This window comes from Phyllostomus discolor, chromosome 7 (assembly GCF_004126475.2).
Source record: "Phyllostomus discolor isolate MPI-MPIP mPhyDis1 chromosome 7, mPhyDis1.pri.v3, whole genome shotgun sequence".
NCBI classification, from domain to species: domain Eukaryota; kingdom Metazoa; phylum Chordata; class Mammalia; order Chiroptera; family Phyllostomidae; genus Phyllostomus; species Phyllostomus discolor.
Window position 1 is genome coordinate 128,146,996 of NC_040909.2, and position 27,766 is coordinate 128,174,761.

Sequence of the window (27,766 nt, forward strand, 5' to 3'; positions counted from 1 at the left end):
CACATTAGGCCACATCACCAAGACAGGGCATCATAGCAGGTCTACATAATACATAGAAACAAACCCAGGGAGGCTGCCAAAATGAGGAGACAAAGAAACATGGCCCAAATGAAAGAACAAATCAAAACTCCAGGAAAAGAACTAAACAAAATGGAGATAGGCAACCTATCAAATGCAGAGTTCAAAACACTGGTTATAAGGATGCACAGGGAACTTAGTGAGGATGTCAACAGTATAAAAAAACTCCAGTCAGAAATGAAGGATAAACTAGTTGAAATAAAGTACAATTTACAGAGAAACAACAGTAGAGTGGATGAAGCCAAGAATCAAAGAAGCAATGATTTGGCACACAAGGAAACAAACACAACCAGTCAGAACAACAAGAAGAAAAAAGAATCCCCCCAAAATAAGGGTAGTATAAGCAGCCTCTGGGACAATTTCAAGCATCCCAACATTCACATCACAGAGATGGTAGAAGATGAAGAAAAAGAACAAGAAATTAGAAATTTATTTAAAAAAAAAAACAGTGTAAGAAAACTTCCCTAATTTAGCAAAGGAAATAGACATGCAAATCAGGAAGAACAGAGAGTCCCAAATAAGATGGATACAAAGAGGCCCATTCTAAGACACATTGTAATTAAAATACTAAAGGTTAAAGATAAAGAGAGAATGTTAGAAACAGCAGGAGAAAAGCAGTTAGTTACCTACCTGGGAGTTCCCATAAGACTGTCAGCTGATTTCTCTAAACAAACTTTGCAGGCTAGGAGGGATTGGCAAGAAATATTAGTCATGAAAAGCAGGGGCCCACAGGGAAGATTGTTCCACCCAGCAAAGCTATCATTTAGAATTGAAGGGCAAATAAAGAGCTTCCCAGACAAAAAAAAACTAAAGGAGTTTATCATCACCAAACCATTATTATATGAAGTGTTAAAGGGACTTATTTAAGGAAAAAAAATCAAAACTATCAACTATTAAATGGCAACAAATACATATCTGTCAACAATGAATCTAAAAAACAAACTAAGCAAACAAGAACAGAGACAGAATCATGGATACAGAGAGTGTTTTGATGGTTGCCAGAGGGAAGGGGGTATGGGGAAACAGGTGAAGAGCTGAGGGGATTAAAAAGTACAAATAGGTAGTTACAGAATAGCCATGGGGATATAAAACAGCATAGGAACTGGAGTGGCCAAAGAACTTATAAGCAGAACCCACGGACATGAACAATGGGTGAGGGGTTTGCCAAAGGGCGTGGGGGATACTGGATGGAGGGAGGCAAAGGGCGAAAAGTTGAGACAACTACAATAGCATAATCAATAAAATATAATTTTTTAAAAAGAGGCAAGGGCAATGCTACTGGTTGATGATGACATCACTTTCCTGGTGCATCCCTGGTGGCTGAACACCATAATATTGGAGCCTCTTGTTAGATTATGGATTGAAACAGATAATCATGATGATGGTGATAATCATGATGATGGTGAAAAGAGCAGAAGAGTGGACTCTACAGACGTTCTTTGGCGCCCAAATGTTCTGTAAAAGAAACACGTCAATTACCTATATTTGAGTCCTTGCTCCCCCATTAGTTGTCTCTACAACCCCTTAATCCCTAAACACGGTGTAGAATGGGCCGCAGAGTCCACAGGAGAAAAATCACTTTTATCGCCTCCACTGGGAGCCTAAAACTCTGCGAAGACTCCAGAACGCGGAATTCGGGAGCCTAATCCTCGTACCTTGTCCCACCTGCAGAAAACTACGGTTCCCGAAAGGCTTTCGGTTTCCCGGGGGGCGGCCGACTTCGAAAAGGGGCGGAGTCTAAAAGGTCGTTGGCGGATTCCATTGTCCAAAGGGGGAGGAGGGAGTGCCGAGCGGGGGAGTTTGGGAGGAAACCGCCTTCCGATTGGTCGTAACTATAAAAGTTGGCGTCTTGCGGGTGGTTGGTACAGTCGGAGGAAGAGCCCGGCTCCCGGCCTTCGCGGACTAGTGGTCAAATTTCCCGGGCGGAGCGCGGGGCCTACTGGGAAAGCGCCGGACAGTTGTCACCTCGTTGGCGGCTGCCGTAGTGTGTATCGAGATGCAGACCACCGACCTGGGCAATAAGGAAACCGGCAAGATATGGCACCGCAAACCATCCCCGGCCACTCGAGAAGGGTAAAGGCCGCGGCAGGAGGGCGCGGGCTGTGCAAGGGGGTGGACGCGGCATCTTTAGAGAGGCTTTCCAGGGGCTGTTGGGGAGGATCGCTGGAAGGGATGCGGGGCGTCAGAGATTCGGGTTCTGGTTCTAACCTGCTTGTGATCCCTGGCTTGCGTGGCTTCAGGAAATACGGGGCAGCCTGAGTCTTGGAGACCCCTCTCTGCCCGGGAGCAGGGGTTTGACCGGGGTTAGCATGGAGCGTGAGACAGCTGATCCTTAGAAACACGTGAGAGAATTTGCGCTCCCAGTGAGTGCCAGAGCGCTGCCTGCCTTTAACCATCGTGGCATCCCTACAGCATTCCTGGCACATAGTAAGTGCTCCGTAAGTATTGGTTAGCTGTTGCAGCCGAAAAAGACCCCAAGATGAGAGAGAACAGTTCACTTCCACCCCTTCCAAACCCTTCAGTCCTTGTCTGCATTCAGGCAAGCAAGCATTCGTCAACGATTTGTTAAGTATCTACAACGTACTAAGCTACTAAGCGCCGGGAGACGGTAAGGAATTAAACTTTCAGTTCTTTGGAGTTTACATTTAAGCTTGTTGAGGGGTGGTGGTACAGGATTTATGTCCTACAATCCAGCGCCGCTGATTTTTTAATAGACCCCCTTTTTTTTTTTTAAGGACTGTTTAGGTTCACGGCCAAATTTGTATGGAAAATTTACACTGATTTCTCGTATACCTCCTGCACATGCATAGCCTCGCCAGTATCAGTATCCCTCTCCAGAGTGGAACATTTGTTGCAGTGGGTGAACCCGACATTGACACGTCATGATCATCCAAAGTCCACAGTTTACACGAGGGTTCACCCAGAGGTGTTGTATACCTTCTGTGGGTTTGAACAAATTATAATGACATATAATCCACCACTCTGATACCATACAAAATATTTTCGCTGCCTCCAAAATTCTCTGTGCTCTGCCTATTTGTGCCTGGTTCCCCAGCCCTCCTTTTCATTCTGTTCCGGGATATCTGTCCTGTTTGAGGCTTGGCCTCTCCCATGTGATTTAATGGAAGCCCTTGCACCAAAGTGATGCCATCTTGGTTCCAGTCGCTGCACACAGGTTGACTTTACTGCTTCTGACTCCCTAGGGTTTGCTGGACTTTGCTTCATCACTTGAGTTCATGTTTCAGTGTGTTTCTTGTTCTTGTGATTTTTCTCTTGATTCTTTGGTTGCTGTTCTACAAATCATCCAGATCCTTTTTTAAGATTTTATTTAATTTTCTAGAGAAAGGCAAAGGGAGGGAGAGAGGGAAACAATGATGTGATACGTGATGTGTGAAAGAAACATCCATTTGCACGTCCCCAGCCTCTCGCATACCCCCAGCGGGGGACCTGGCCTGCAACCCAGGCATGTACCCTGAGGGGAATGGAATGCATGACCTTTGGGTTCAGTCTACTGAGCCACACCAGTCAGGCCAAATCACCAGACTTCAAATGTCAGCTCAAATCACCAGACTTCAAATGTCAGCTCAAATCACCAGACTTCAAATGTCAGCTCTGCCTGCTCAGACATGGTGCTGGTCCACATGCTGGTAGCTCGTGTGGTTTCGGATGCCCTCAGCCCCCTGTTGGTGCTGCTGACCCTTCAACTCCCCAGAAAATATTTTTTGTCCAGAGTTGGTATTCTTTAGTAGGGTGTTTTCATTTCACATTTGGAGTTTATGTAAATACCACTCTTATTTCTGATGATCTGTAAGTATTCTAAATGTCATTCATTGCCAACCCACGTAATTCTCTTCTTTGCTGTCGTAAAACATCTAGATGGGCATGCAAGATTCCAGAAGTGAAAGAAACAAGTCTGTGTGCGTGTGTCCTTATTTGCTTCTTCCACTAAAATGTAGCTTTCCTTTTGTTAAAACCCATCGCTATGGTGTTGAGAGTAAGGAGCACTGGCTGTGGAGTCAGAGGGACTTTAGTTAAAGTAGTGTCCACTCACTGGCTCTGTGACCTTGGGCAAGTTAATCCCTAAGACTGTCAGCAAAGATGATCACACCTATCAGACAGTTGTCATAGAGTATTATGAAGACTCTAAAATAGTGTCTCATGCATCCTCACGTTGAGTAAATATTTGATGTTTTTATTATGTTTAAGGACTCAGGAACTCTTGTCAGGCAACCTGTGAGCAATTGAGGCAGTTTTTATAAAATAAATATTAGTACAGTGATTTATATGAAAAATCAGAAGGGCAGAATGTTGCTATATTAACTGTGATGATATCCAGATGGTAGGGTTGTAATCAATTTTATTTACATATTAGTGTTTTTCTGTATTTCTGTATTTCCAACAATGATCATGTAATTTTACAATCCAAATACATAAAAAATGTTATACAAAAAAGACTGGAGGGAAAAGTCATTTGCTCTGAGTTTAATTGCCAAGGAACATTTGGATGTTATTGTGATTTCAATACACTTATCCCTCCCCTCTCTGAGGATATCAGGAAAAAAAAACATAATGGGACAGCAAAGTGGTCAAAAACAGATTTTATGCAGGACCATTGCAATGGTGGAAAAGAGACCCCAGTATAGAACTGGACTTAATTCCAAATCCAGCCTGGGCAAGTGGGAATTGATGGCCAAGGGGCAGTGTCAGGGGTCAGTGGCTGGGGAATGAACAAGATGAAGCCTCGGGGGTGAGAGCATCTGGCCAACCCGACCTAACAGGATTCTTGCTGAAGACAGGCCCGGTGATGAGAGTCACCCCGGGGCGTGGAGGGTGGGGGCAGGATCACATATCAGATGGGTGACCAGGTACAGAGGGGGGGCAGCTCTGACTAACCTGACTGAGCAGGATTCCTGCAGAAACTAGATTTCACAAGGAAGTGCGCAGGTGGGGTGAAGGAGGAGGTTCGGGGTCTGCCCGGAGTGGGTCAGACCGAGGCTGTCTGTCAGGGTCTAGATAAAAGTGAGCGCTGCAAGAACTTTGCTGTTGCAGCCCGTGAGCACAAAAAGCCTCGTTTAGATGGACTAAACAAAACGTTTAACACACTTTCTTCAGTTGAGTATTCTTTAATGAAGTGATAAAGTAGAAAGTAGATGTTTCTAGTATTAAAATTCAAAAATTCCCCCAAAGTCAACTAAGATAACAATGATCATGATTTGAAAACTATTGTTGCCATAAAGAGTAGGTTATTCTGGTCAATGACCCAAACATACACACGTATCTTATTTTAAGGAGTTAGTTATTTTATTCTGTAAGTTTTATAACAGCTTTCTTTTCAGTAGAGATGTTGTACATGATGTTCCTCAAAAACAGTAACTTTAGACAAATACAGCTGAAAATAAAATTCATGGGCATCTTCACTTTGGAACACTTTGTATCACAAAAACAAAATCTCATTAGGACACCTTAAAATTGGGTTTATTGAATGAAAATTTTCCTTACATATGGTGGCTTGTGATTAATGTAAAACTCAGTGCTTTTCACTAATCACATCATTGTTTTCAGCATGTGTCTATTGCATAAGGCAACAATTTAAGTCAAAAATGAATTCTCTTATATCCTGTTGTGGTCTGTCACTTTGCCGCAGTTCAGAAATCTGCTCCTGTGTTGCGTGTGTTTTGTCAATGCGTCTGTACCAGTGAACTGGAGGTCCCACGAGGGCAGGACCCCTGTCTCTCAATTCCTCGTGCTTCCTGGCTTGTTCGGTGTCTGACATACAGTGACTTGTCAGGGACTTGAAGAAAGGAGCAGCTACTCGGGTCATGAATACCTTTCTGAACTGTTCTCGGACACCACTGTAGGATTTCCGAGAAGCAGCAGTAGGAGGGAAGGATGGGCAGGCAAAAGGCTTCAAGATTAGGGAAGCCATATTTTTCATGATAACAAGTGATGCCTGATGTTGAATTTAATGTGTATGTGTTTGTTTGTTTTACAGAATTATAGTGAATATCATTCACACCACTTCTGATTACCTCCCCAAAGTTTTGCGATTTTTGAATGTGGCCTTTGATAGCTCAGGGGATTGCCTAATCGCTGGGGACCATCAAGGAAATATCTATGTTTTCGACTTGTCTGGAAATAGGTGAGTGATACTTGTGATATTTACCTTATTTAATGTTACTAATTCACTGACTTTCAGTGCCTATTACTTACTCATTCAGAAAGATGTATTAAGTTCTTACCACATTTTAGTACCTTGTAAAACACTGTCATAAATGCTGATGGAAGAAAAAGTAGGAAAAGATTGAAAGATAATACAGTTAGATTTTTTAGAGAATTAAATTTCTGGTTTTAACAGTATCTCTAGTGGTTTGTTTTCCTTAAATTAAAAAATTTATTATGGCTAATTTGTCACTTACTGCCTAGCACCTTTTCTAAGTTGCCTTGGGCAACTTAGAAAAAACACAGTGTCTTTTATGTTGTCAGAATACTAGATCTGGGAACCTCAGAGAATTGATCCCTCCTCTTCCTCCTCTTCCTCTGCTGAACAACTTAGTACAAAAGCAGTGAAGTGAGACTGATCCCGGGAGGCGTCCATGCAGGGGGGTGGGGGACAAGGCCTGCGTGCCCCCCCAATCCCCACCTGAGAGTGAGAAGGCATCTGCATGGGGGGTGGGGCATTCGTGGGAAAGAGGGAGGCCTGGACCGAATGAGTAAATACACTGAGGATCCTGGGGACCACGTTTCTAACTGTTGGGGAGTCACAGATGCGGAAAGTAAGGAGACTAGAATGTGAGCCTGCGGGACTGGACTGCAAACTGGCTATAGCTAAGCCAACCCTGGTTTTGAATATAAGTAGATAGACGTAGAAATAAATAAGTAAAGGTGTGTATATGAGCAAGTGAAGGAATCCCGGGTACATATGTTTCCCAGCTTTGTCCACTCACAGGACCTGGGAGCGACCGCACTCTCTCCCTCTGAACCACCACAAACATACCCAGTGCGCGGCTCTTCTTTCCCAACTGCCACTCTGTGCCAAAAGCAGTCAGGGGTTCCTGCAGAAACGGCCACTTTCGGGATGGAGGCAGGGAAAGTACAAGAGGAGCCTGGGACATGTGGTAGCCAGCCAAGGAACTGTGTGAAAAATAGTGGGGACACTTCACGAGGACATAAATGTCAGCTTGAAGAAGCTCCCCCGGCCAGATTGTACACAGTGTGAGCATCAAAATAAATAGCGGTGGTAATGGGGCGAAGCCCCCGAATGGAATAGAAATGAAGACATTTGTGCTGTAGTCAACGAACAGTTTAATGAGAGTGGGTATGTACGTGGTCAGAAAGTACCTCCCTCAAAATATTTATTAATTGCAGAGGAGAGAAGGTCATTTTACTGTGAAGAAGCCTGGCAAACACCACCTTACCACATGATTCAAGTTAAATTAGCCGGTGGTGGGACAGGTCAACACTGTGTGCCACCTGGGAGGACGCAGGGAAAAGCCAGCGGAGCCACCTCTGCGGTACTCCTGCCTCGGACGAGGAACCTGAGCTGATGGGTCCAGTCATCAGACAGAGGTCAATTACGGGCTCTGTGTATGTAATAGGACTGGCCTGTGATCTTCACAGGGTCAGGGTCACGAAAGTGGTGGAAAGACTGAAGATCCGTTCGGGATTCAGGGAGACCGGCCCTGTGCCCAGCAAAGGATGCTGAACCTGAGCTGGTCCTCGCGCTATCAAGGACACTGTCGGGACAGTGGGGCCTGAGGGTTAGGCGGTGGGGATATTACACGTAATCTTCTGATTTCAGTGGTTGTACTGTGACTCTGCGGCTGAATGTCCTTGTTTGTGGGGAACGTGATCTCAGTAACATTCCCCAAAAAGCTCAGGAAAAGAAGAGTTCTTGCGTAATATATTTATCTGCAGTTTTCTACAGGTAGATATCTGTTAGTCATGTTTCTGCTCTTTACCAAAAGGTCACGGTCACAATTCTCCCAGCCTTTACCCTCGCCTAACCTACCCTGCCGATCCCCGGTCTTGAATCGATACAGCAGTCTCCCCTCCGCTCCCACTGCTAAGTGGAATGACAGTAACTGTTGATAGACCCCGGTCACGAACTTCAACACCAGTGACGCTTGGCGCTGCACGTGCCTCCCTCTTACTTACGTCTCCCACTCTCCTCTGAGCGTTTCTAACCTCTGTCAGTGTCCTGCCCTTGTTCTCACTGTCGCCTTCAGGCTCCCCTTCCTCCTCCCCAGCTGCAACCTCACGTGTAACTGTAAGTCCACCGTCCATACCTCACTTTACGTCACTTTATTCGTAAAAATGGGCGATCCTAATTTCTTCTAGTGCTAATCTGTCTTCTGCAGCCACCCCCCGGGACATGAGGTCCTCCCTTTTATTTTGTCCACTGCCCCTTTTCCCTCTATGAATATTTACAGCTGAGCTGAGGAGTAAGTGGTGGAGGTGAGACTCACCATCAGGCCTGTGGGATTCTAAAATCCACTGCACACTGGGTTTCCTCAAAATCTTCCTCATTGCTTAATCCAGTGGTTTCCTCAGTTCCCCTTGTATTAAATACCTATGCCTCCCCACTGTCCCTGAAGTTTTTTTCTTATGCTGTAGGGTACAGTGTTTTCTAGATTTTTCTTCCTCTCTGTTGATGTTTTTCCCTTGCTTTGCCCACACTTCTTCCAGTGTCTGCCTGTTTGTTGTCGCGATCCTTTGGGGTCAGTCCTTGGCCAGCTTCCGTCCGTGTCTCAGGTATTCTCTGACAAGCCCATTACCACCAAGCCTCAGGCCTCATTGACCTGCCATGCACGGACTGCTAACTCAGATCTCCTTCTACGACCGCTGCATGGCTTCTGGGCTACTGTCCGGTGTGGTGGCCACAGCTGCCTGGAGCTCCTGAGCCCCCAAAAGGTGGCTGCTCCAAATTCAGACATGCTGTTAGTGTAGAGTACACCCTGGGCTTTTAAGACTTAGTGTAACCTGGCTGGCTCAGTGGATTGAGCATGGGCTGTGAACCAAAGCATCGCAGGTTCGATTCCCCATCAGGGTACATGCTTGGGTTGCAGGCCATGGCCCCCAGCAACCGCACACTGATGTTTCTCTTTCTCTTTCTCCCTCCCTTCCCTCTCTCTAAAAAAAAAAAAAAAAAAAAAAAAAAGATTTAGTGTGAAAAAAAAGAATGTAAAATATCTCATGAATATTCTAATTCAATGTTGAAATATTTCAGCATATTAAGTAAAATACATTACTAAGAATAATTTGATCTGTTTCCTTTCACTTTTTTAATGTGGCTCCTAGAAAATTTTAAAGTATACATATGGCCCACACTGGATTTCTTTGGGACAATACAGCTCTAGGTGCTTTGCAAGGGCCTTAAATTCAACATGTTCCAAGTCAGACTTACTTTTTCCCCATCCCCAAACTTGTTCATCTTTTGCCCACGCTTAAAAGTTTGTTTTCTGGCCCTGGCTGGTATAGCTCAGTGGATTGAGCATGGGCTGCAAACCAAAGCGTCGCAGGCTCGATTCCCAGTCAGGGTACATGCCACAGCCCCCAGCAACCACACATTGATGTTTCTCTCTCTCTCTCTCTCTTTCTCCCTTCCTTCCCTCTCTAAAAATAAAGTCTTTACAAAAAGTTTGTTTTCTGTAAATTAAACTCTAGCTCTGTGCCCAGAACTCTGCTAAGCACTTAATATATATTATTTCATTTAGTCATCTTATAGTTAATCACCACAACAGTCCTGAGACATGTTTTCTTCACTTGACACGTGGAGAATGCCCGATTTCTCCCTCTTCACCCCACGTGAGATGGGTCACCCAGCCCCTCTCCACCTGGCCTCTGACGCCTTTCCTGTTTGTCCTTTTCATTTTATGCTCATAGCTCTGGTTGAGATTCTCCGGTAGCTTTCTTAGTGACCTCTGCTTCCTTGTCCCTCTCTCCATGTGCCATTGCTGCCAGAGCATCTTCCGAAAGACATGCCTGATCATAGCTCTGCCGGCTTCCCGTTCTGTGCAAGTAAAATCCAAACTCCCTTACCTGGCGCTTGGCACTCTTTATACTCCGCTTTTGGCCTACCAGAATGGGAACTCATTTTTCTGGGTTTCATTTTCTCCATCTCTAAGGACTCCTCCAACCTAAGATTTATGGTTGTTGGAAGAATTTCTGATACTAATGCAATCATCTCTTGATAGGTTTAATCTTGTCCAGCGGACAGCGCAAGCCTGCACAGCTCTGGCCTTTAATCTTCACAGGAAGTCTGAGTTCCTTGTGGCGTTAGCTGACTATTCTATTAAGTGTTTCGATACAGGTAAGAAGTCCTCTTAGTTGTCTTTTGAAGCAGAGGAGAATGTAGACGGAAGTGCCTCGAGGAGTGTGACAGTCTGTACTGGCTGTGGGAGTGGTCCCCAAAAGACAGCCCTCACTTCCAACATGAGCCGCAAGGTCGAGGGCCCCACGCCATCCTCCCATGGGGTCAGGTGGCTGCATGCTCAAGGTTCCCCACAGCCAACCTCTGGTTTGATAATCCACTGGGATGACCCACAGAACTTGGGAAAGCACTACGCTTGTGGTGATAGTTTTAATGTAGCAAAAGGACGGAAATTAGAACCAGCCAAAGGAAGAGACACAGAGTAGAACCTGAGAAGGTCCCACTGTCCTCAGGGACGAGGTGCCCTCTCAGCATCTGTGTGTGGCCGTCCCCACTGAGCACTGCCAGACCAGGGACTCCACCCGAGCTCTGATGTCCAAAGTTTTCACTGGGGCTTCATGGTGTAGGCGTGATGGATTGCCTTATTGCCCGCCTGCTTGAACACAGCTTCCTCCATCCTTACCTCCTCTCTGCAGAGGTGAGGCTGATGTCAGGTGACCCAGAGCCCCAGCCTTCCAATCACTCACAGGGTCTGTCTCTCGGGCACCCAGCCCCCGATCTGAGGAGCTCTCCTCAGCACAGACCCTGTCTGTGCTGCTGTCTGAGGGAGCCTCCCCAGTAACAGGGACACTGCTGTCCCTGGGGGCACCCCAGGGCTTGAGAGGTTGCCTCCCAAGAGCCTGGACAAAGGCCATACATCTCTTTGAAGGCCAAGAATAATACTCTTTAAATATCACCTATTGTATTTTATATAACATTTTTTATAGACTGTAGAGTTCTATTAACTGAACTTGTTATTAAGAAAAAAGGTCTGTTAACTATATTTTTCTTGTTATTAAAGTAATCAATGTGTTATAATATTTAGAAAAATATGTGTATGAACTATAACAATAGAATATAATGATAGCTTAGCTAACACTCGTATAAGTGTTTACTCTTTGCCAGGTTCTGTTCTGTGACTTTATAAATCTTAATTAATTCTAACCATCACAGTAACCCACGGATGTGGATACTTATTACCCCCATAGTTCAGATGAGAACACTGAGGCAGGGGGACCAAGGTTCCTAATCTGGTGGTCCAGCTGCCGAGTCCCTGCCCCGAGTCACCACTGCGCGTGCCGGAGAGAAAGCGGTGGCGCTCCCGCGGGCGTTTCTGTGGCACAGACCCCTCTCTCCAGTCTGTGCTCATGCAGACGCCCTCTTTGCCTCCTCACAGACAGCGTTGCTCTGTCTGTGTTGTTCTGTGCGGTCGTCTTCTCACCTCGGGAACTCACACAGTGTGCGTAACGTCATTGCCAAATACCCTGACCGGCGGACCTTCGCACTCCCAGAACTATCTAACCTGTTACCTAGGCCGACTTGAAACTGCTCCCCGTTTTTGGTGCCACAAGCACTGCTGTCCCAGAAATTCTGAGAAGCCAAGTCTCTGTGCTCACCTGTGACTGCTTTTCCTGGATTCCACTCTGATCTCCTCTCTTAGTTCCATCGTTTTGTAGTCTCTTCTGCCTCATCGATAGAGCCCCCATGAAGCCCCTCCCTGAGGGTCTGCCTCTACCTCCCCCCATACCCCCGTCTTCACTGCCGAATCCTGCATCTTCAATCCTGCATCTCCACGGCCTTCATCGATGGATTCTGACTCTCGCTCCCCTTCTCCATGCTACTGAGACTTCTGTCTCCAAGGTCAAGAGGAACTTCTGATTGCTTAAATCCTCCGTCTACTTTCATTCTGTTTCTCAGTAGCATTTAACACTGTGGACAAGTTTAGTAGTCTTAGTTTTCATACTGTTTGCTCTCTCTCGGTTCTCCTCCTGCCTTTCTGACAGCCTCTATAGTGGTCTCTCTCCTGCTTCTTTTAGCGCTTCCTGGGCTTCTGGATTTTTGACCCAATTAAAAGGGAAAAGTAGAAGATCCCACATAGGTTGTCAACTTTTCTTTTTCTAACTGACATTGGAAAAAACATAACTTCTTAAAACAAGGGATTTTTTTTAACATAAAGAAGCTTAGACGGATATAATACTAGATTATAAAGTAGTACTTTAAATGTAGCTTTATGAAAAACTCGTTCTTATTTTTCTCATTTTACTGAAGACCCGTGGAAAAATTCACCGTTAACTAATGCCAGACTTTTTAGACTGGTGTTTGGAAACCTCGGCTCTCTCCCTAAGGGTTTATCTGTTCCGCTGTCTTGAGTTTTGACCTACTTTGTGTCCTAATGTTTCCCAGATTTACATCTAGCTTTCTGTTTCCCTCAGTTCCATCTTTCTGGAGGAAAAAAAAAAATCTGATTAAAATATGCCTACCATAGAAAACGTGGGAACACAGAAAATGTAAAGAGAAAATAAAGATCACTTATGATTGGATTACCCAGTGATAATTAGCATGAAGAGTTTTTGGTAGTTTTCCTGACCATGGGTGTTCTCTGCTTGTATGTCACACACACACGTGCACACGTGTGTATCTCCGAATCAATTTTAAAAATCAAGTTCATTATCTCATTCTTTCCACACTGCTGAAAGTGTCCCGCCTTGTGTATTGCTCATGTTAATGAATGGCACCACTGTCCGTTTCCATAACTAAACTAGGACCGTGGAGTCTTAAGTCCTCTTTTATCTCCTCACAGCCATGTGGTCTCAAAGCCCTTTGATTTCTCTCCTTCATGTGTCTTGAGTTTGTTCTTCCTGAACTGCCACATCTTAGTTCAGACCCTCCTTCCCTCCGTCCTGGGTCATTACAGCAACGAGTCAATCGGCCGCCTTGTCGCCTTGTCCGGCCTCTTCACTCTCCGCAGTAGACCCACACCACACTCTGGAATGCTCTCCCTTCAACTCCGGCCCGACGGGCACGCTCCAGAATGGGAGTGCTCCTCGCAAGACAAAGCCCGAGCCCCCGAGCACACGCTGAAGGCTGTTCTTAGACCCTTGTTCGGCCTCATCTCCTCATAGCTCCGTGATCCCCACACATGTTACTAACGTGTCCCATCGTGCATTTCATGAACTGGACACAGGCTTCCATTACTGTAGATGCTAATGGGGTGCTTCATGATACCTAGCCATCAGCTGAATTAGTTTGTGTGTGGATGCTACATAGTGTTTTACCCGTGTGACCGTTTTACTTTCTACCCCAGCCACCAAGGAGCTGGTTAGCTGGATGAGAGGACATGAGTCTTCCGTGTCTTCGATCTCCGTGCACGCCTCAGGGAGGTACGCCATCACCACTTCTTCTGACACGGCCCAGCTCTGGGACTTGGACACCTTTCAGAGAAAGAGGAAGCTGAATATCCTCCAGTCCGTGGGCATACAGAAGGTCAGTGGGGGCGGGGCACTTCTCGGTCTGTTGTGCCTCTCAGGCCCGTTTCTCGGTCAGCAGGATTTGTAGCTGATTTAGGGGTGATGGCGCTCTCTGTCGCACCTACCAGTGTTCTCGTCATTCAGCAACACGCAGCGCAGCTCGGCCTACAGAACTGAAGCTGTTGCCTGTGGCTACGGCTTGTAACTCTCTGAGCTTCTCACTTTTTTAACTATTACTGTAGTGTGTAACTTCAGCTGCAGCAAGTTTGGTCGTTTTTATTTAACGGATTGGTTTGGTTTGAGTTTTTAACGGCCCCCCACATTCTGTTATGAAACATGGGAAATGCACTGCCGAGGGGTGAGGTTGTCACAGCGAGCACACGAACACCCGCCGTCTACCTGTGCTCGACCTGCTGCTGTGCACCGTGCCTCCGTTCACCGACTCGTCTTGTTGTGCATTGTGAACTAAATTGCAGGTATCCGTACACTTGCCCGTGAATATTTACCCTTCCATGGACTAGGGTTCAGTATGTTTTGATGTCTTATGTATACACACACATGCATGCATGCATGCACTTACATGCATGATGAAATGCACAGACCTTACGTATGCGTTTGCTAAGTTTTGACAACCGCACACGCCATTGGAAGCTGGGCAGACCTGCCATTCCCATCCGCCCAGAAGGCCCTGGCAGACCCCCCCGCCCCGGGAAGCGCTGCTCTGCAGCTTTTCCAGCTGGGATTGGTTCTGCTGTGTCTGAACTTCCACACAGCCATTCATGGCGTACAGAAAGCTTTTTTCATTCAGCATCATGTTTTTGAGATTTATCCATTTTGTTGTGTGTATTAGTGGTTTGTTCTTCTTTATTGCTGATCAGTATTCTATTTTATACATTTATCATTTTTTTTAAAAAAAAAGGTCCATTCCTCGCCCTGGCTGGTATAGCTCAGTGGACTGAGCACAGGCTACGAACCAAAGTGTCGCAGGTTTGATTCCCAGTCAGGGTACATGCATGGGTTGCAGGCCACGGCCCCCAGCAACTGCACATTGGTGTTTCTCTCTCTTTCTCTCTCTCCCCCTCTCTTCCCTCTCTATCTAGAAATAAAAAAAAAATCTTTAAAAAAAAAAGTCCGTTCCTTTTGCTTTTAAGGTTTTATTCTCTTCTATTTGATTAGCTAAATACTGTTCTCAGGATTGTCTCAGTTCCCATGTGATTAATTATTTTGCTTCAGGTTATGTTATATGTGTAGTATTTCTTTTAATATCTTGGTTATTAACATGAGCAGCTAGCACTGCATGTCAGCCAAAAACTTATTTTGTAGTCTCCAGGGAAATATCAGAGTTCTTTAGTTTGCCTTTGATAATTAAAAAAAAAAGACCAAAGTTGTAGCCAGCATATTCATCAGGGATCTAGGCCAAATGTCTTAGTAGGTTGTTTCTTTAATTGCTTTAGGACTTAAATTGAGTTTTAAGTTCTAAAGAAGAGAACATCAGAGTTAAATCCACAATGGAAACGGTTATGAAACATTGACACAAAAACTGTCTGTTCTTTTTACCATGAGATTAAAATTAGTGTACACTGGAGAGTTGCCAGTTCTAACCTTGCTCTGACCACGAAGACATTTTAGTTTAAAAAACAGGACTCAAATGTTAGTGATAATAAAATTAAATGAAGAAATACATGTACAGTATGCAGTATGTGTGTATGGAGATTGTTCTAAAATAAAGCAGCAGAGCCCTGGCAGGCATGTGGTTCAGGTGGTTGGGTGTCAACCCACAAAGCAAACAAGTCACTGGTTCAATTCCCAGTCAGGGCACACACCTGGGCTGCGGACCAGGTCCCTACTAGGGAGTCTGTGAGTCTCGGACACATCCAGGTTCCTCTCCCTTTCTCCCTCCGTTCCCCTCTTTCTAAAATAAATAAGCAAATAAAATCTTTTTTAAAAAGTGGATTTGGAAAACATAGAATTTTCATTTTATAAGAAAAAAACAACAGTCCCCCCCCTTATACCTTTGTTAGTGCTTTTAAAGTTTTTTCTAAGCTTTTTATGTTTGTCAAGAGATGACACTACCTAAATAGTGGTGTGATTCATTAGGAACAATTTTATAATCATGGAAATCTGGCAATTAAAATCACAGACCCAGTCATGAATAATCAGGTAGGCAGTTATCTATCACGGCTAGTCCCCCAAAATAGCAGTCGGCACTCATTAGCTGTTACGCTTTTGCTTCTCCCAGTAGGAATCAACTTCATTACTTTTCTAGAAAAAATACTGCTCGTTATAGTAAAAACCTTAAGTCGCTTTTTTGTGACATTGGTTTTGAAACCATGTTTTAGTGCATTCATTATTGATTATAACATATTCACTGCAAATTCTTTCTATATGACCTTCACATTATAAACGCCTTCCAGAATCTTTTGGAAGAGATCACCAGAGGTTGTCTTTGACAAGGTGAGCCAAGGACAAAAGTGAGGGGCTGGGTCAGGCAAGGGCGGTCGTTGAGAGCATTTTTTTTGTATCTTATTCACTTTTATCCTAAGTAGACTTTTTAAATTTAACCAGCATGTTCCATCATGCATTATGTATTGTGTGTATTATCGGGGATTTTTCTAGCAGTTTATTATTGAAAAAAGACACTATGATGTGTGTGTGTGTGTGTGTGTGTGTGTGGAAAACAAACTTCGTGATAACGACCTGCAACTTCTGTCAAAATTGTGGCTTACAATCCCCTGAAATTTCTGTAGTCATCTCATTCACTATTAGAATCACTTCTTCACTGTATGTATGCACTAGGCTGGGTTAGGGCTGGAGTCGAGGCTGCAGCATGTTTTGTGTAAGTTCCTCACGGACCCACTATTTTTGCGACACTGGTAAAAGCCACAGTGGACTCGGAGGTGACCTCCCTGGCCAGAGTCATCCCGGCCTGCGGTCTCTCGTTACTGTGGTACTGGCCGTCTCCGGCTTCTGCATACTTAAGAGACACTCCGGTCCGATGTTAAAAGCCACTGAACACTTCAACCCCAAAGAATGCAGCGTTCCAAGAGAAAACAGGTTTCCTTCTGACACTGGTGATAGCGTGCAGGTACCCGACACACCAGGGACTGGAGGGAGAGGCCGCAGGTTCCTCAGGGTGTTCTGCCCCTCAGGGAGGCCCGGTCCTCTCCAGCACAGACACCATCATATGCTTAAAAAGCAATAATAAAGTTTGCAGAGGCATATCCGTAGAGACAGTGACAAAATATGTTCAAATATAAAGTATTACAGTAAATAGTCTAGTTAAGGAGGTGCTTCTAGATGGGAATCAAAAAATAAATAGCTAGAGATGTAACCAAGGAGCAACCCCTGTGAAATGTCTCGAGCTATTTGAGGGGATTTGGGTCAAGAGGCTGGGCCGCAGGATTTTTGTCCTTAGGGCATTGGTTTCTTTCCTTATTTCTTCCTTTCTTTCTTCCCTTCCTTCCTTTGTGTGTTTTACACAGATGAGACACAATTATATTTGAGGCCATTGAGACTTGTGAGAAAATGTTGGTCAATTTTAATTAAAACTTAATATTATAGAAAGTAAGCATTGTGCGCTGGCTGGGGTGGTTCAGTGGACTGAGTGCCAGCCTGCAAACCAAAGGGTCACTGGTTTGATTCCCAGTCGGGGCGCATGCCTGGGTTGAGGGCCAGGTCCCTGGTGGGAGACATGTGACAGGCAACTGCACATTGATTTTTCTCTTCCTCTCTCCTTTCCTCCCTTCCCATCTCTCTAAAAGTAAATAAGTAAAATCTTTTTTTAAAAAAGTAAGCATTTTATAGTGCTTATATAATAAAAAATAGAAATGAGAGTAAAACATTTTCAATTTTGCTGTCAATTTCAGTCTCACTTGTCATCCAATAAATTGAATCTCTAAGAAAATATGATCATGTGTTTCAACTTTTTACATTTTTATAAGTAGTGCTCAACACATTTATATACATTTATCTTAAGCACTTTGCTGATTTTTTTTCCCTAAAGGATTGACTCTTAGAAGCAGATCGACCAGTTCAGAAGAGATAATATATATTGTTTTTTAAAAGAGAGGGAGGAAAACATCAATGTGTGGTTGCCTCTCACATGCCCGCCACTGGGAACCTGGCCCACAACCCAGGCATGTGCCCTGACTGGGAATTGAACCAGAGACCCCTTGGTTTGCAGGCCGGCACTCAACCCACTGAGCCGCACCAGCCAGGGCAGAAGAGATAATATTTTTAAGGTGGTTGAAATACGTTCTCCAGTGTTTGTAACCCGTGCTCACTGCCAACCACACTGCGTGGTGGTGCCCTTTTCCTGCGCTCGCCCCGTGCGCTGTGTTTCACGGTGTCAGTGGTTAGCTCTTCGTGTAGTGTTTGTGTCAGTTCGTAGTAGTTTATAAGTGTGGCACACATGCGAGTGTGTGTGGTTGTGCACACACACAGGTGTGTGTTATATGTAAGTAAACTTGATCCATATACAATGGTATCTCATCATTTTTATTTGAATCTTTTATAAGGTTAAAGATTTTTACATTGTTACTTAGTATGTTAGGAATTGCCTAATCGTTATAGTCACATGTTTTTTTATTTACAGGAGTTCACCTTTTCTTTTTAGTTTCATAGTAGTATGTGAAATATCAGTATCGCCCCCTTGCAAATACTGTGGATGTATTTTTCTCTAGTTTAAGAAAGATGATTTTTAAAAAGAAAAATTGACTACTTGTATAATTTTAAGTTTAAAGAGGGCTCCTTATATGATCCTTATATGAACAATAACTTTTTTTTCTCACCCTTTAGGTTTTCTTTCTGCCATTAAGCAATACCATCCTCAGCTGCTTTAAAGATAATTCCATCTTTGCCTGGGAGTGTGATACCCTTTGTTGCAAATACCAATTGCCAGCTCAGCCCGAAGGTTCTAGTATATCCTACAAAGTGTTTGCTGTGACCAGGTAATGTTCATTGTAGGATACTGAGAATGTTTAAGAAATTTAACTTCCAGTAAAATTTTACAAGTGTTCATTCAGTCTCTTATTGTCATAGGAGGAAAAGTTTCTTTCAAACTTAGATGTGGTCTGTAGAACTGGTTATTATACTTTGTTGTGGGAAGTTTCAACTACACCCCAAAATATAAAAGCACATGAAGTCCTGCTCACAGTACTCTCATTCACTGTAACCGTCATCATCCAATGGGCACTTTTATTTTACCCATAGTCCACCTGCTGCTTCACTACTCATTGTCTTAAAGCAAAGCCCAAGCATATCATTTCATCCTTAGATATTTCAGTGTGTATTTTTAAAGGATAAGGGTGTTTTTGAAACATAACCATTGCACTATTACCACATTTTTTTAAATAATAATTTCCTGATATTGAAGATGATCCCACTGGTACTGATATGACATTGTCATAGATCAAGTCATTGTTCAGGTTTCCCTGGTTCGTCTAGTAATTGTTTCTTTTTTTATGGCTGGTTTGTTCAACTCAGGAATGAAAGTGGATTCACACATTGTCTTGGTTGATGTAGCCCCATTTTTGTTTTTTCTTGAAGTTCATTTGTTAAAGAACTGGTCGTTTGTCCTGTAGAATTTTCTTTTCTTTCATTTTTTTTTAAGATTTTATTTATTCTTAGAAAGAAGGAAAAGAAGGGGAAAAGAAAGGGAGAGAAACATCGATGTATGAGAAATGCTGATCATTTGCCTCTCGCACGTGCCCCAGCTGGGTCCTGGGCCCGCAACCCAGGCCTGTGCCCTTACCGGGAATCCAACCAGCGACCTTTCGCATTGTGGGGCGGTGCCCAACCAGCTGAGCCACAGCAGCCAGGGCTGTCCTGCAGAATTTTCCGTGTTTTGTGTTTTGCTCTTTGCATCCCCGTGGTATTGTTGAATATGATCCTCTGTCGTCTCTATTATCTGTAAACTGGTTGCATCTATATTTTCTATAAATTGGGGTCAGAATCAGGTTTGATTGGGGGCAAGAAGGTCTGGGTGGTTAGCGTACTTTCGTAAGGAGGAAGACAGAACTCTTTCTCTTGTGATGTTAGTGACCTTTGGGGATCACTGGCAAGATCCAGTGTTGCCCTGAGGTTCGCAAAATGCTTTTGTTCTGATCCTGCCATTCCGTTCCCCTTTGTTAACGAGAAACCTTCTACAGAGAGGACCTTCCTCTCGCTGACTCCTGTTCCTTTATAGTTACTACCTGAAAACCTGCAGAAAGACACTTCCTCCGTCGACTCTCTTGTTACTTTTTACTTTGCAAAAGAAAGGTAGAATTAGTGTTTCGTTTCCCCTTCTTTTTAAAATAAATTGGTTTTTTCAAAATGATTAATTGGTTTATTGGCATCTTCCTAAGGCGGCCTCTGAATTTTTTTTGTCTTTAGTCTTTGTAAACGCATAGATTTAAACCTAGTTGGCATGATTTAATCCATTCAAGTTATTATTCTAAAAGACAAGTAGTGTATGATATCACCAACACTTGGAATCTAAGGGGAAAAACAGCCACACCTGTTGAAAAAGCAGGGCGTAGAACGGTGGCTGTCAGGGGTGGGTGGGAGGTTTGGGTGGCGGTGTTCCAGGGCACAGACTTGCAGCAAGCAGTGAGTGAGCCCCGGACCTCCCACCCACAGCGCAACTCAGTCAGTGATACTGCTGTACTTCAGTGATGTGATGTGGTTCATGCTGCTTCAGCAGCTGTCATGTTACAGCACATGAACGTACCACAGTTAACACACTGTAAACCTTGAATTTACAGATTTATAACCGTTTCTTTCAAGTTATTCTTAGTGACGTTCCAGTTCTCTCGTTTCTGACCAGTGGGACGCCCTTCAGGTTGGCGTTGCTCCCCACCCCGGTAACCCCAGCCGTCCGGGGAAGCTTTGGTTCTTTGTGGTCCAGCAACGTGTGCGAGGCGTCTCGTGCACATCCTGTCCTCCAAACCCGGAGTCGGCCAGCCCTGCAGGGAATCCGGCTTTATTAACAGGGTGCTAAGGGAACTCATTGGGATGGTCCGTTTTTCCAGGTCTTTTCAGTGGAAAGAGCTGGGAAATAGGTGGTATTTCCTCTGTCTGTCACCCTCCTCTTCTGTCGTCAGGAAATCCCATCAGCTGCACCAAAGTGCATCTCGAACTGGCCTACTTTTTCGTCCATTGCCACAGCTCTTACCCTCTCCCCTTCAGTCTACCAGAATAGCCCATTTTCAGTCCCATTTCCTAACTTCGTTCTCTGCAAAGCAGGTGGAGCGGTCTTTTTAAAATCTTTCAGTCAGATCATCTCACTTGCCTATTGAACCCCCGAAAGGCTCTCCCCTGCACTGAGGATGAAGTCTAAGCCCCCCACCGTAGCCCCTGAGTCCTCTGGTCACCCAGCCCAGGCCCCTTCTCTTTCCTCATCTCCTTTCCTTCCACTTGCACTCTTCCCACCACCTTCGGCTGGCCCCTCGCTCTTCCTTATGACCAGCTGTGCTCCCCTCTCAGCGCTCTGCACTGGCCAGCCCGGAACACGGACCGGGTGGAAGTCGTCCTCCAACACCCCCCCCCCCTTGCTCGGCCCTTTCACATCACTCCAGTAGCCGCGCTTTCCCCGCCCCCAGTGCCCCACCACCGCCTCGCCTTGCAGTTCTTTGTAGGCTTGCTCGGCTGACACCAGCTCACTTGTGTGTTTGTTTGCCTTCCTCTAGACTGGAGATCCCCTACAACCAGGGGTCTTGCGGGTCTTGTTCCCTCCTCGTCCCTGGCACCGGGAATGCAACCGGGCTGACAGAGGGCACTAGACAAGTCTGGTGAAGGGATGAGCAACAGCCTTGCAAGTCAGCACAGCTGATTCCTTCTGCTCCCATAGAACCACAGCGTGGCTTTCTCTGAGCAGGAAGAAAGTTGGGGCTTTTTAGTTTTTCATATAGTAATGCATTGGACCAATTCGTTGTCGTCATGTGTGAAGTGTGGAAAGCAGGATAGTGGTGACTGACTTTGAGAGTATGCTACAGAATCGCAATGTTACTCAAAAACCCGAGTCATCTAACAACTATTTGCTGACCTGGTGTCTCAGTACAATAAGTAAAAAGTGTATATATATATATATATATATATATATATATATATACTATAAACCTGAGCTTTCCATATGGTTGTCAACTGGGTGCATGGGAGGATTTAAATTAATAAAACATAAAGTTAAGAATTAATTTCCTTAGAAGCCCCAGGCACATTTAAGGTGTGAATCACATGGCTTGCAGTGACTAGGTTGCACAGCGTAGAAACAGAACATTTCCGTCATCATATTGGATCACACTGGACAGTGCTGCTGTGAACAGTTTATCTAGTGTTCCTTTCTCACCTTTTTACTACGTAGAGATGGCCGAATCCTGGCTGCCGGCGGCAAGTCAAACCACCTTCACCTGTGGTGCTTAGAAGCGAAACAGCTGTTCCGAATCATCCAGATGCCTGCTAAAGTTCGCGCGGTTCGCCACCTAGAATTTCTTCCCGATAGTTTTGATGCTGGCTCTAATCAGGTTAGTGACACGAATGCAGGACGTTCTGTTTGCTGACAAGAATTGTATCAGTTTCTGAGCTACAGTGGCCCTCTCATTTCATTGTTCCCCGATTGTAACAAAGATTCGACGTGGCTAATATACGATGTGCCCAGTTATTCACTCTCCGCAGCCTATGTTACAGTCTCTTGTTTTTCTCACTTTTTGTATAGCTGAGCACCTTGCTTTTCTTTGCTTAATTTGCCTTGAAGATAGTTCTTTGTCACTGCAGAACTTCGTATTGCATAGCATTCCACAGCTTTTTAACGAGTCCTTTATTATCGGGCACCTCACCTGTTTTTAGTTCACTTCGTTTCCAAGCACCACTGTGCTGAGCGCCTTTTGACTCTCACACAGCCTGTGTGCGGGACAAGGCCCCAGAACCGCAGTGGCGGTCCGGGGGTTATGTGCCCTGTAAACCTGACAGACCTTGCCGAAGTGGCCTCTGGAGAGGTCGGGCCAACTGTGAATGCGGGGGTGTCCTCCTCCCTGACCAACAGAAGGACATGCCTTTTAGATTGTCACCTCCCAGCTGCCTCTAACCACCTCCAAAGTCTGGTCTTTCATGCACCCGGTGGCATCAGCGTTTCCCGTAATCAGGGGCGGCACTGCTCACAGCCACTGGCTTTGGGGGAGCGCTGCATGAGGACAAGGCAACAGAGGGGTTCTAGTTGCTTAATCTTTTATTGTGTGTTTTTAATTTTGCAAAATATGAGTTAAAAATTTATTTTGCCGTAAGACTAGCTTCCCTCTTACCTTCCCCCTTTCCTTGCAGCTCCGAGACTTTCTCCAGCCCCCACATTAGTTACATGGGCCCAAAGCCAGGAGGCAGGGGGAGCCTCAGGGTCGCAGGCATGTGTGGGAGCAGCAGGAGGGACGTGAGCCCTGGTCAGAGTGTGGGGACAGTGGAGGGGTGCACATGTCCCCCCCGCCACTTTCGTCCAACAGCCAGTGTGGAGGTCAAGGCTAAGAATTATCCCGTCGTCTGCATTCCCTTTGCAGGGGTTTTTGGAGATGCGCCTGCCTGTGGGAGGAAGGGAAGACCCTGAGGTGGCCTTTCCACAGTCCCCTCCATGGGCTCCTTGCTTGTTCCAGGCAAAGCTGGGCTTCTCTGGACCTGAGCAGGCGACTCTCCATGAGCCCCAGTGAGGGATCTGGAAATACGTAATGGTCTCTGCAAATACGGTCTCCTTGCACCGTCCTCCCCTCAAAGAAGCGCGTGTGCAAATGCACACCCATACCTACCGGTGTGTGTGGTCTGACCTTCAGACATCTGACTTTTCAGTTTGCTTCTCTCTACTCTTAGGTTCTGGGAGTTCTGAGTCAAGATGGCATCATGAGGTTTATCAACATACAGACCTGCAAACTTCTCTTTGAAGTCGGGAGCCTTGACGAAGGAATCAGCTCATCAGTGATCAGCCCGCATGGACGGTACATTGCCTCCATCATGGAAAACGGAAGCCTGAACATTTATTCAGTTCAGGCTTTGACGCAAGAAATAAATAAGGTATGTTATTAAGTAAGTAATGTCAATTTTTTTAAAGAGTCAAACGTATAATTAAAAATAAACTCTTGCCTGGCTGGCGTAGCTCAGTGGATTGAGCTCGGTCTGCGAACCAAAGTGTCGCAGGTTCGATTCCCAGTCAGGGTACATGCCTGGGTTGCAGGCCACGGCCCCCAGCAACTGCACATTGATGTTTCTCTCTCTTTCTCCCTCCCTTCCCTCTCTAAAAAATAAATAAAATCTTTAAGAAAAATAAATAAAAATAAACTCTCTATGCCACGATCTTCCAACTTCCTGGGACCACATCCATTTTTCTAGGCATTTTCTCCCTCTGACTCCTAGAGCTGTGTCTCCAGACTTGCCGTCTCTCCCTCACCCTCCGTTCTTACATGTCGGTTGCCCTGAAAGGCGTCTGTCTGTTCGGCGCCCCAAATCCCATCCCAGGAGCCGCATGATCTGCTTCCCGAAAGAGGCCTGCAGCCCCAGGCTCTCCGTGTCTGCCTCCCTCTTTCCCCAGGAACCAGACCTCGGAGCCCTGTCACTGTTCCTGTTCCTCTGTTTCCCGAGTCTAGGCGGCACTAAGGCACGCGGTTTGTTAAGCTGGAAGAACTACGCACGTGCTGCCTGCTCTGCCCACAGCAGCCGTCCTTGTCTCTGTCGGTCCTCGTGAACCCAGTTTGAATGACAATCATTTACCCAAATGCCCGCAGCTCGGAGCCCTCGGCTCCCACCAGCTCATCTTTTTGAAGCATCTTTCTGGAGTGTTATTTATCATTGCTTCTGAAATAGGGCCACTCCAGCGCCGCCCGCCCCCCCTCCCCCACTGCCTGCAGGGAGTCCAGTCACCCTGCCCGCCTCTCCAGCCTGTGTCCCCGCACTCGTGACCTCCCTCGGGTCCCCATCTGTGCCGTCCTCGTTTCCACGTCTGTTTTCCGTGTCATCCATATCTTCTGAAGGACACTTCCCACTCCTCTCTCACGGTCATCTAATCTCCCCCACTCGTAGCCAGGTCTGATTGGGTGCAGCCTTTCCGGGCCTGAGCCATGTAGTGGTAGCACCCAAAGGGGCTTCCGCGACCACCCGCTCTGACCGTTCATAGTGCGGAGGAAGAAGCTGATGCCCCAGCCTAGTCACTGGCAGGCCCTGAGGCATCCTGTTAGTAGTCTTTTTGCTCTGGGCTTGCTCCCCTTTGTCCTTGTCATCTTTTTTTTAAATCAAATAGCAAGTGTCTTATTGCAGCGAAAAACCAAAAGAAACCAATAAGCAGAGAGCTAAATGAAAATCACAATCTCACCATTCTCAGAGGAGTTTGAAATGTGTACTTTCGCAGTCTTTTTTCTGTGTGCGAAAATGTATGCAGTCACCGCGCACTGTTTGCACGGAGTTGGCAGTGGGGACCCACCCCCTTGTGAAAATGAGTCTGTGACTGTAAAGCCAGCCCTCGCCACACGTGCGCCTGCACCCGCGTGTGCAAGGCAGCAGCACACCTCAGCCGTCCGGCAGGCGGGTTCCCGGCCGAGCTCAGCAAGACCGCACTCGGCCGTATTTCAGCTCTCATGCTGTAAACAGTATCCTTTCCAGGCGCTGCCTGCTGCCACGGATTTCACATTTTTGTGCTTTTTGTTGGTGCCTTTGACCTTCCAAATAGTCTCCCAGCACAGTGCTAAGGGCTGTCCCATATTCCTGAACACAGGAAAGCAGTGATAGACAGACTTTGTTCAAGCACCAGTTATGATGCTGCTGGCCTGAGTGAATAGCATTTTTAAAGAGAAACGCACACAAAGCCAGGTGATGCGTGGATTGGTGGACGACAGTGTGACCGGAGAGGCTCACAGGGACCCAGCTCTGTAATGTCCCTACGGGCAGTGGCTCAGGATTCGCTAACTCCGTGTTTGTGGGGACTGTCTTAGAACCAGCTGCTGCGAACAACGAGGATCTGCTGGGTGTGGGCACATAGGTTTTCTTCAAGCACAGGAACTACACGCCACTGTTTCTGTATGCTCTAAAATTTTAATGATACAGTGTTTGCTCTTAATGAGAGGGTTTTCAGCCTATCTGAATTTTGTAAGAGCTAGGGAAATGTTATTAATAGAAGCTGAGAGAGATCTGAGGAAAACCAAGACAGGAGTGAGCTATGGACTTCCTCTCTGCTTCCTCTCAGTTTGCCGGGCAAACCGGGATCCTGTTGACCACAAGAGCTGGCTTGTATCAGAACTAGGGTGGTCTTTTCTCTCCGTTTTGGACGCATTGCCAGCACCACCAGTGTGTTCATGGCTAGTCCATGCCTGCCCAGGCCCACAGTGCCCCCAAAACTTCACCTGCTGCACCCCATCCCCAAGTCTCTTTTCTTGCCCCTGGAGAATTTCTGTACTGTACTAAGGAAGGAAGCAATTCCTATTTACAAGTCCCGGTTTGGGCACTTCTGAGCTGTGGCAATGCCGGTCATATCTCAGGCTCTAACTTGGGAGACTATGTTTCATGAAACAGCATGGATTCAAGCAGGAAAAGGTGTGGCACTTGAATAGAAATTTAATAAAGATTTGGAAGAATAGATTGAGGTTAGAGAGAAGGTAGTTCATGGATATTAAAGACGGGCAATATTCAGAAGACAGGCCACTATTGATTAAATTGCATAAAGAATTGGAAAATCAAATCATTGAATGAGTGGTCATTGTACTTTTTTTGGTCAGAGTTGTCACTATTATATTTTATATTATCCTTGTAACCTTTCTTGACATGAGTAAATAACGCCGTATCTTGGAAAAACACTTAAAAACCTTATGGATGGAGTTAAAACTTTAAATACTTTGATAATTTTAGAACACTTAATACCTGTGCCATGTATATCATCACATGGCCTACTCTGCACATTTTAGAGTGTTACACATTCACAGACACTCCAGTTGACCATAGGGAAGAGTCCTTTGGTCAGTAGTCAGTAGGCTGCAAGTCCCAAAAGCAGAAGGCCTGGGCCTGTGAGGCAGCCTGGGAAAATCTTTGTTTGAAGCCTCGAGTAGTCTTTTAGCGGTCCATGTTTTTTTTTTTAAGTGACAAGGTGTTTGCTTTGTTCTAATTATTTCTTTGGGGGCGGGGGGTAAAAGGAGAGGAGGTCGGAAGAGTTTGGGTTCTGCTTCAAAGCACTTTCCTGGAGAGTGGTGGTGTATTTTCATTGTACGTCATGGAGAAACCCTTCTGGATTTCATGACCATTTGAATTCAAGCTAATGTGTGTGATACGTGTTTTTCTGAAATCTAAGGTGCTCGTGTGGACATACGGGGTATTCCTTGTGTTCTTACTCTTGTGTCAAAGGAATTATCGCTCTGGTTTCAAAAAAGTTTTTATTTTTTATTTTTAAAGATTTTATTTTTAGGGATAGGGGAAGGGACAGAGAAACAGAGGGAGAGAAACATCGATGTGAGAAACTATGATTGGTTGCCTCTCACACACACCCCGACCAGGGACCAAACCCACAACCCAGACGTGTGCCCTGACCGGGAGTTGAACTGGGACCTTTTGCTTTGTGGAATGACACCCAGCCAATTGGGCCATACTGGTCAGGATCCAAAAAAGTTTATTATATCACACATTCACCTTGTCTTTGATTTGGGCCTATGCTAATTACTATGGGAGGGAACATTCAGCAATTACGGTCTCAAACACTTAAATACCCATGAAAGTCATTGCACTTTAATCCGATGTAGAACTCAGAAAGCCTGAGATACCTTATCTGCTCATTTCCTTTGAACAGACAAGATCTTTTGCTCTGAAAGAGTGTTTTACTCCTGGAGAAGATGTTGCAGTGAGTCACTTTACCTTAAGTAAATGGAAGTGGTGGGGCTCGTTTTCCGATCTTACAGGCCCAGGTACAGTGAGGGCTGGCACCTAAGCCGTGCTGTCAGAACCACCCCTGAAGTCTATGGTGCAGTGAGGGACAGAGAGCCATCCGTCTCTCCGCACACTGAAAAGTGTCAGCGCGGACAGAGAGGCAGGGCCCAGGCTTCTGGCAGGT

The 27,766-nt window shown here is 45.5% G+C and overlaps 1 protein-coding gene across 1 annotated transcript in view; it reads left to right on the forward strand.

The window, feature by feature from the left end:
• The first annotated feature begins 1,850 nt into the window (after window positions 1–1,850).
• Window positions 1,851–27,766, forward strand: part of TBC1D31 (TBC1 domain family member 31) — a 49,546-nt gene continuing 23,630 nt past the window's right edge. Inside the window, exons 1-7 of the mRNA XM_028533933.2 lie at window positions 1,851–2,151; window positions 6,071–6,217; window positions 10,272–10,387; window positions 13,572–13,750; window positions 18,532–18,683; window positions 22,076–22,235; window positions 23,560–23,760. Coding sequence (XP_028389734.1) covers window positions 2,075–2,151; window positions 6,071–6,217; window positions 10,272–10,387; window positions 13,572–13,750; window positions 18,532–18,683; window positions 22,076–22,235; window positions 23,560–23,760 — 1,032 coding nt within the window. The 5' untranslated portion in view covers window positions 1,851–2,074. The remainder of the gene's footprint in view (window positions 2,152–6,070; window positions 6,218–10,271; window positions 10,388–13,571; window positions 13,751–18,531; window positions 18,684–22,075; window positions 22,236–23,559; window positions 23,761–27,766) is intronic.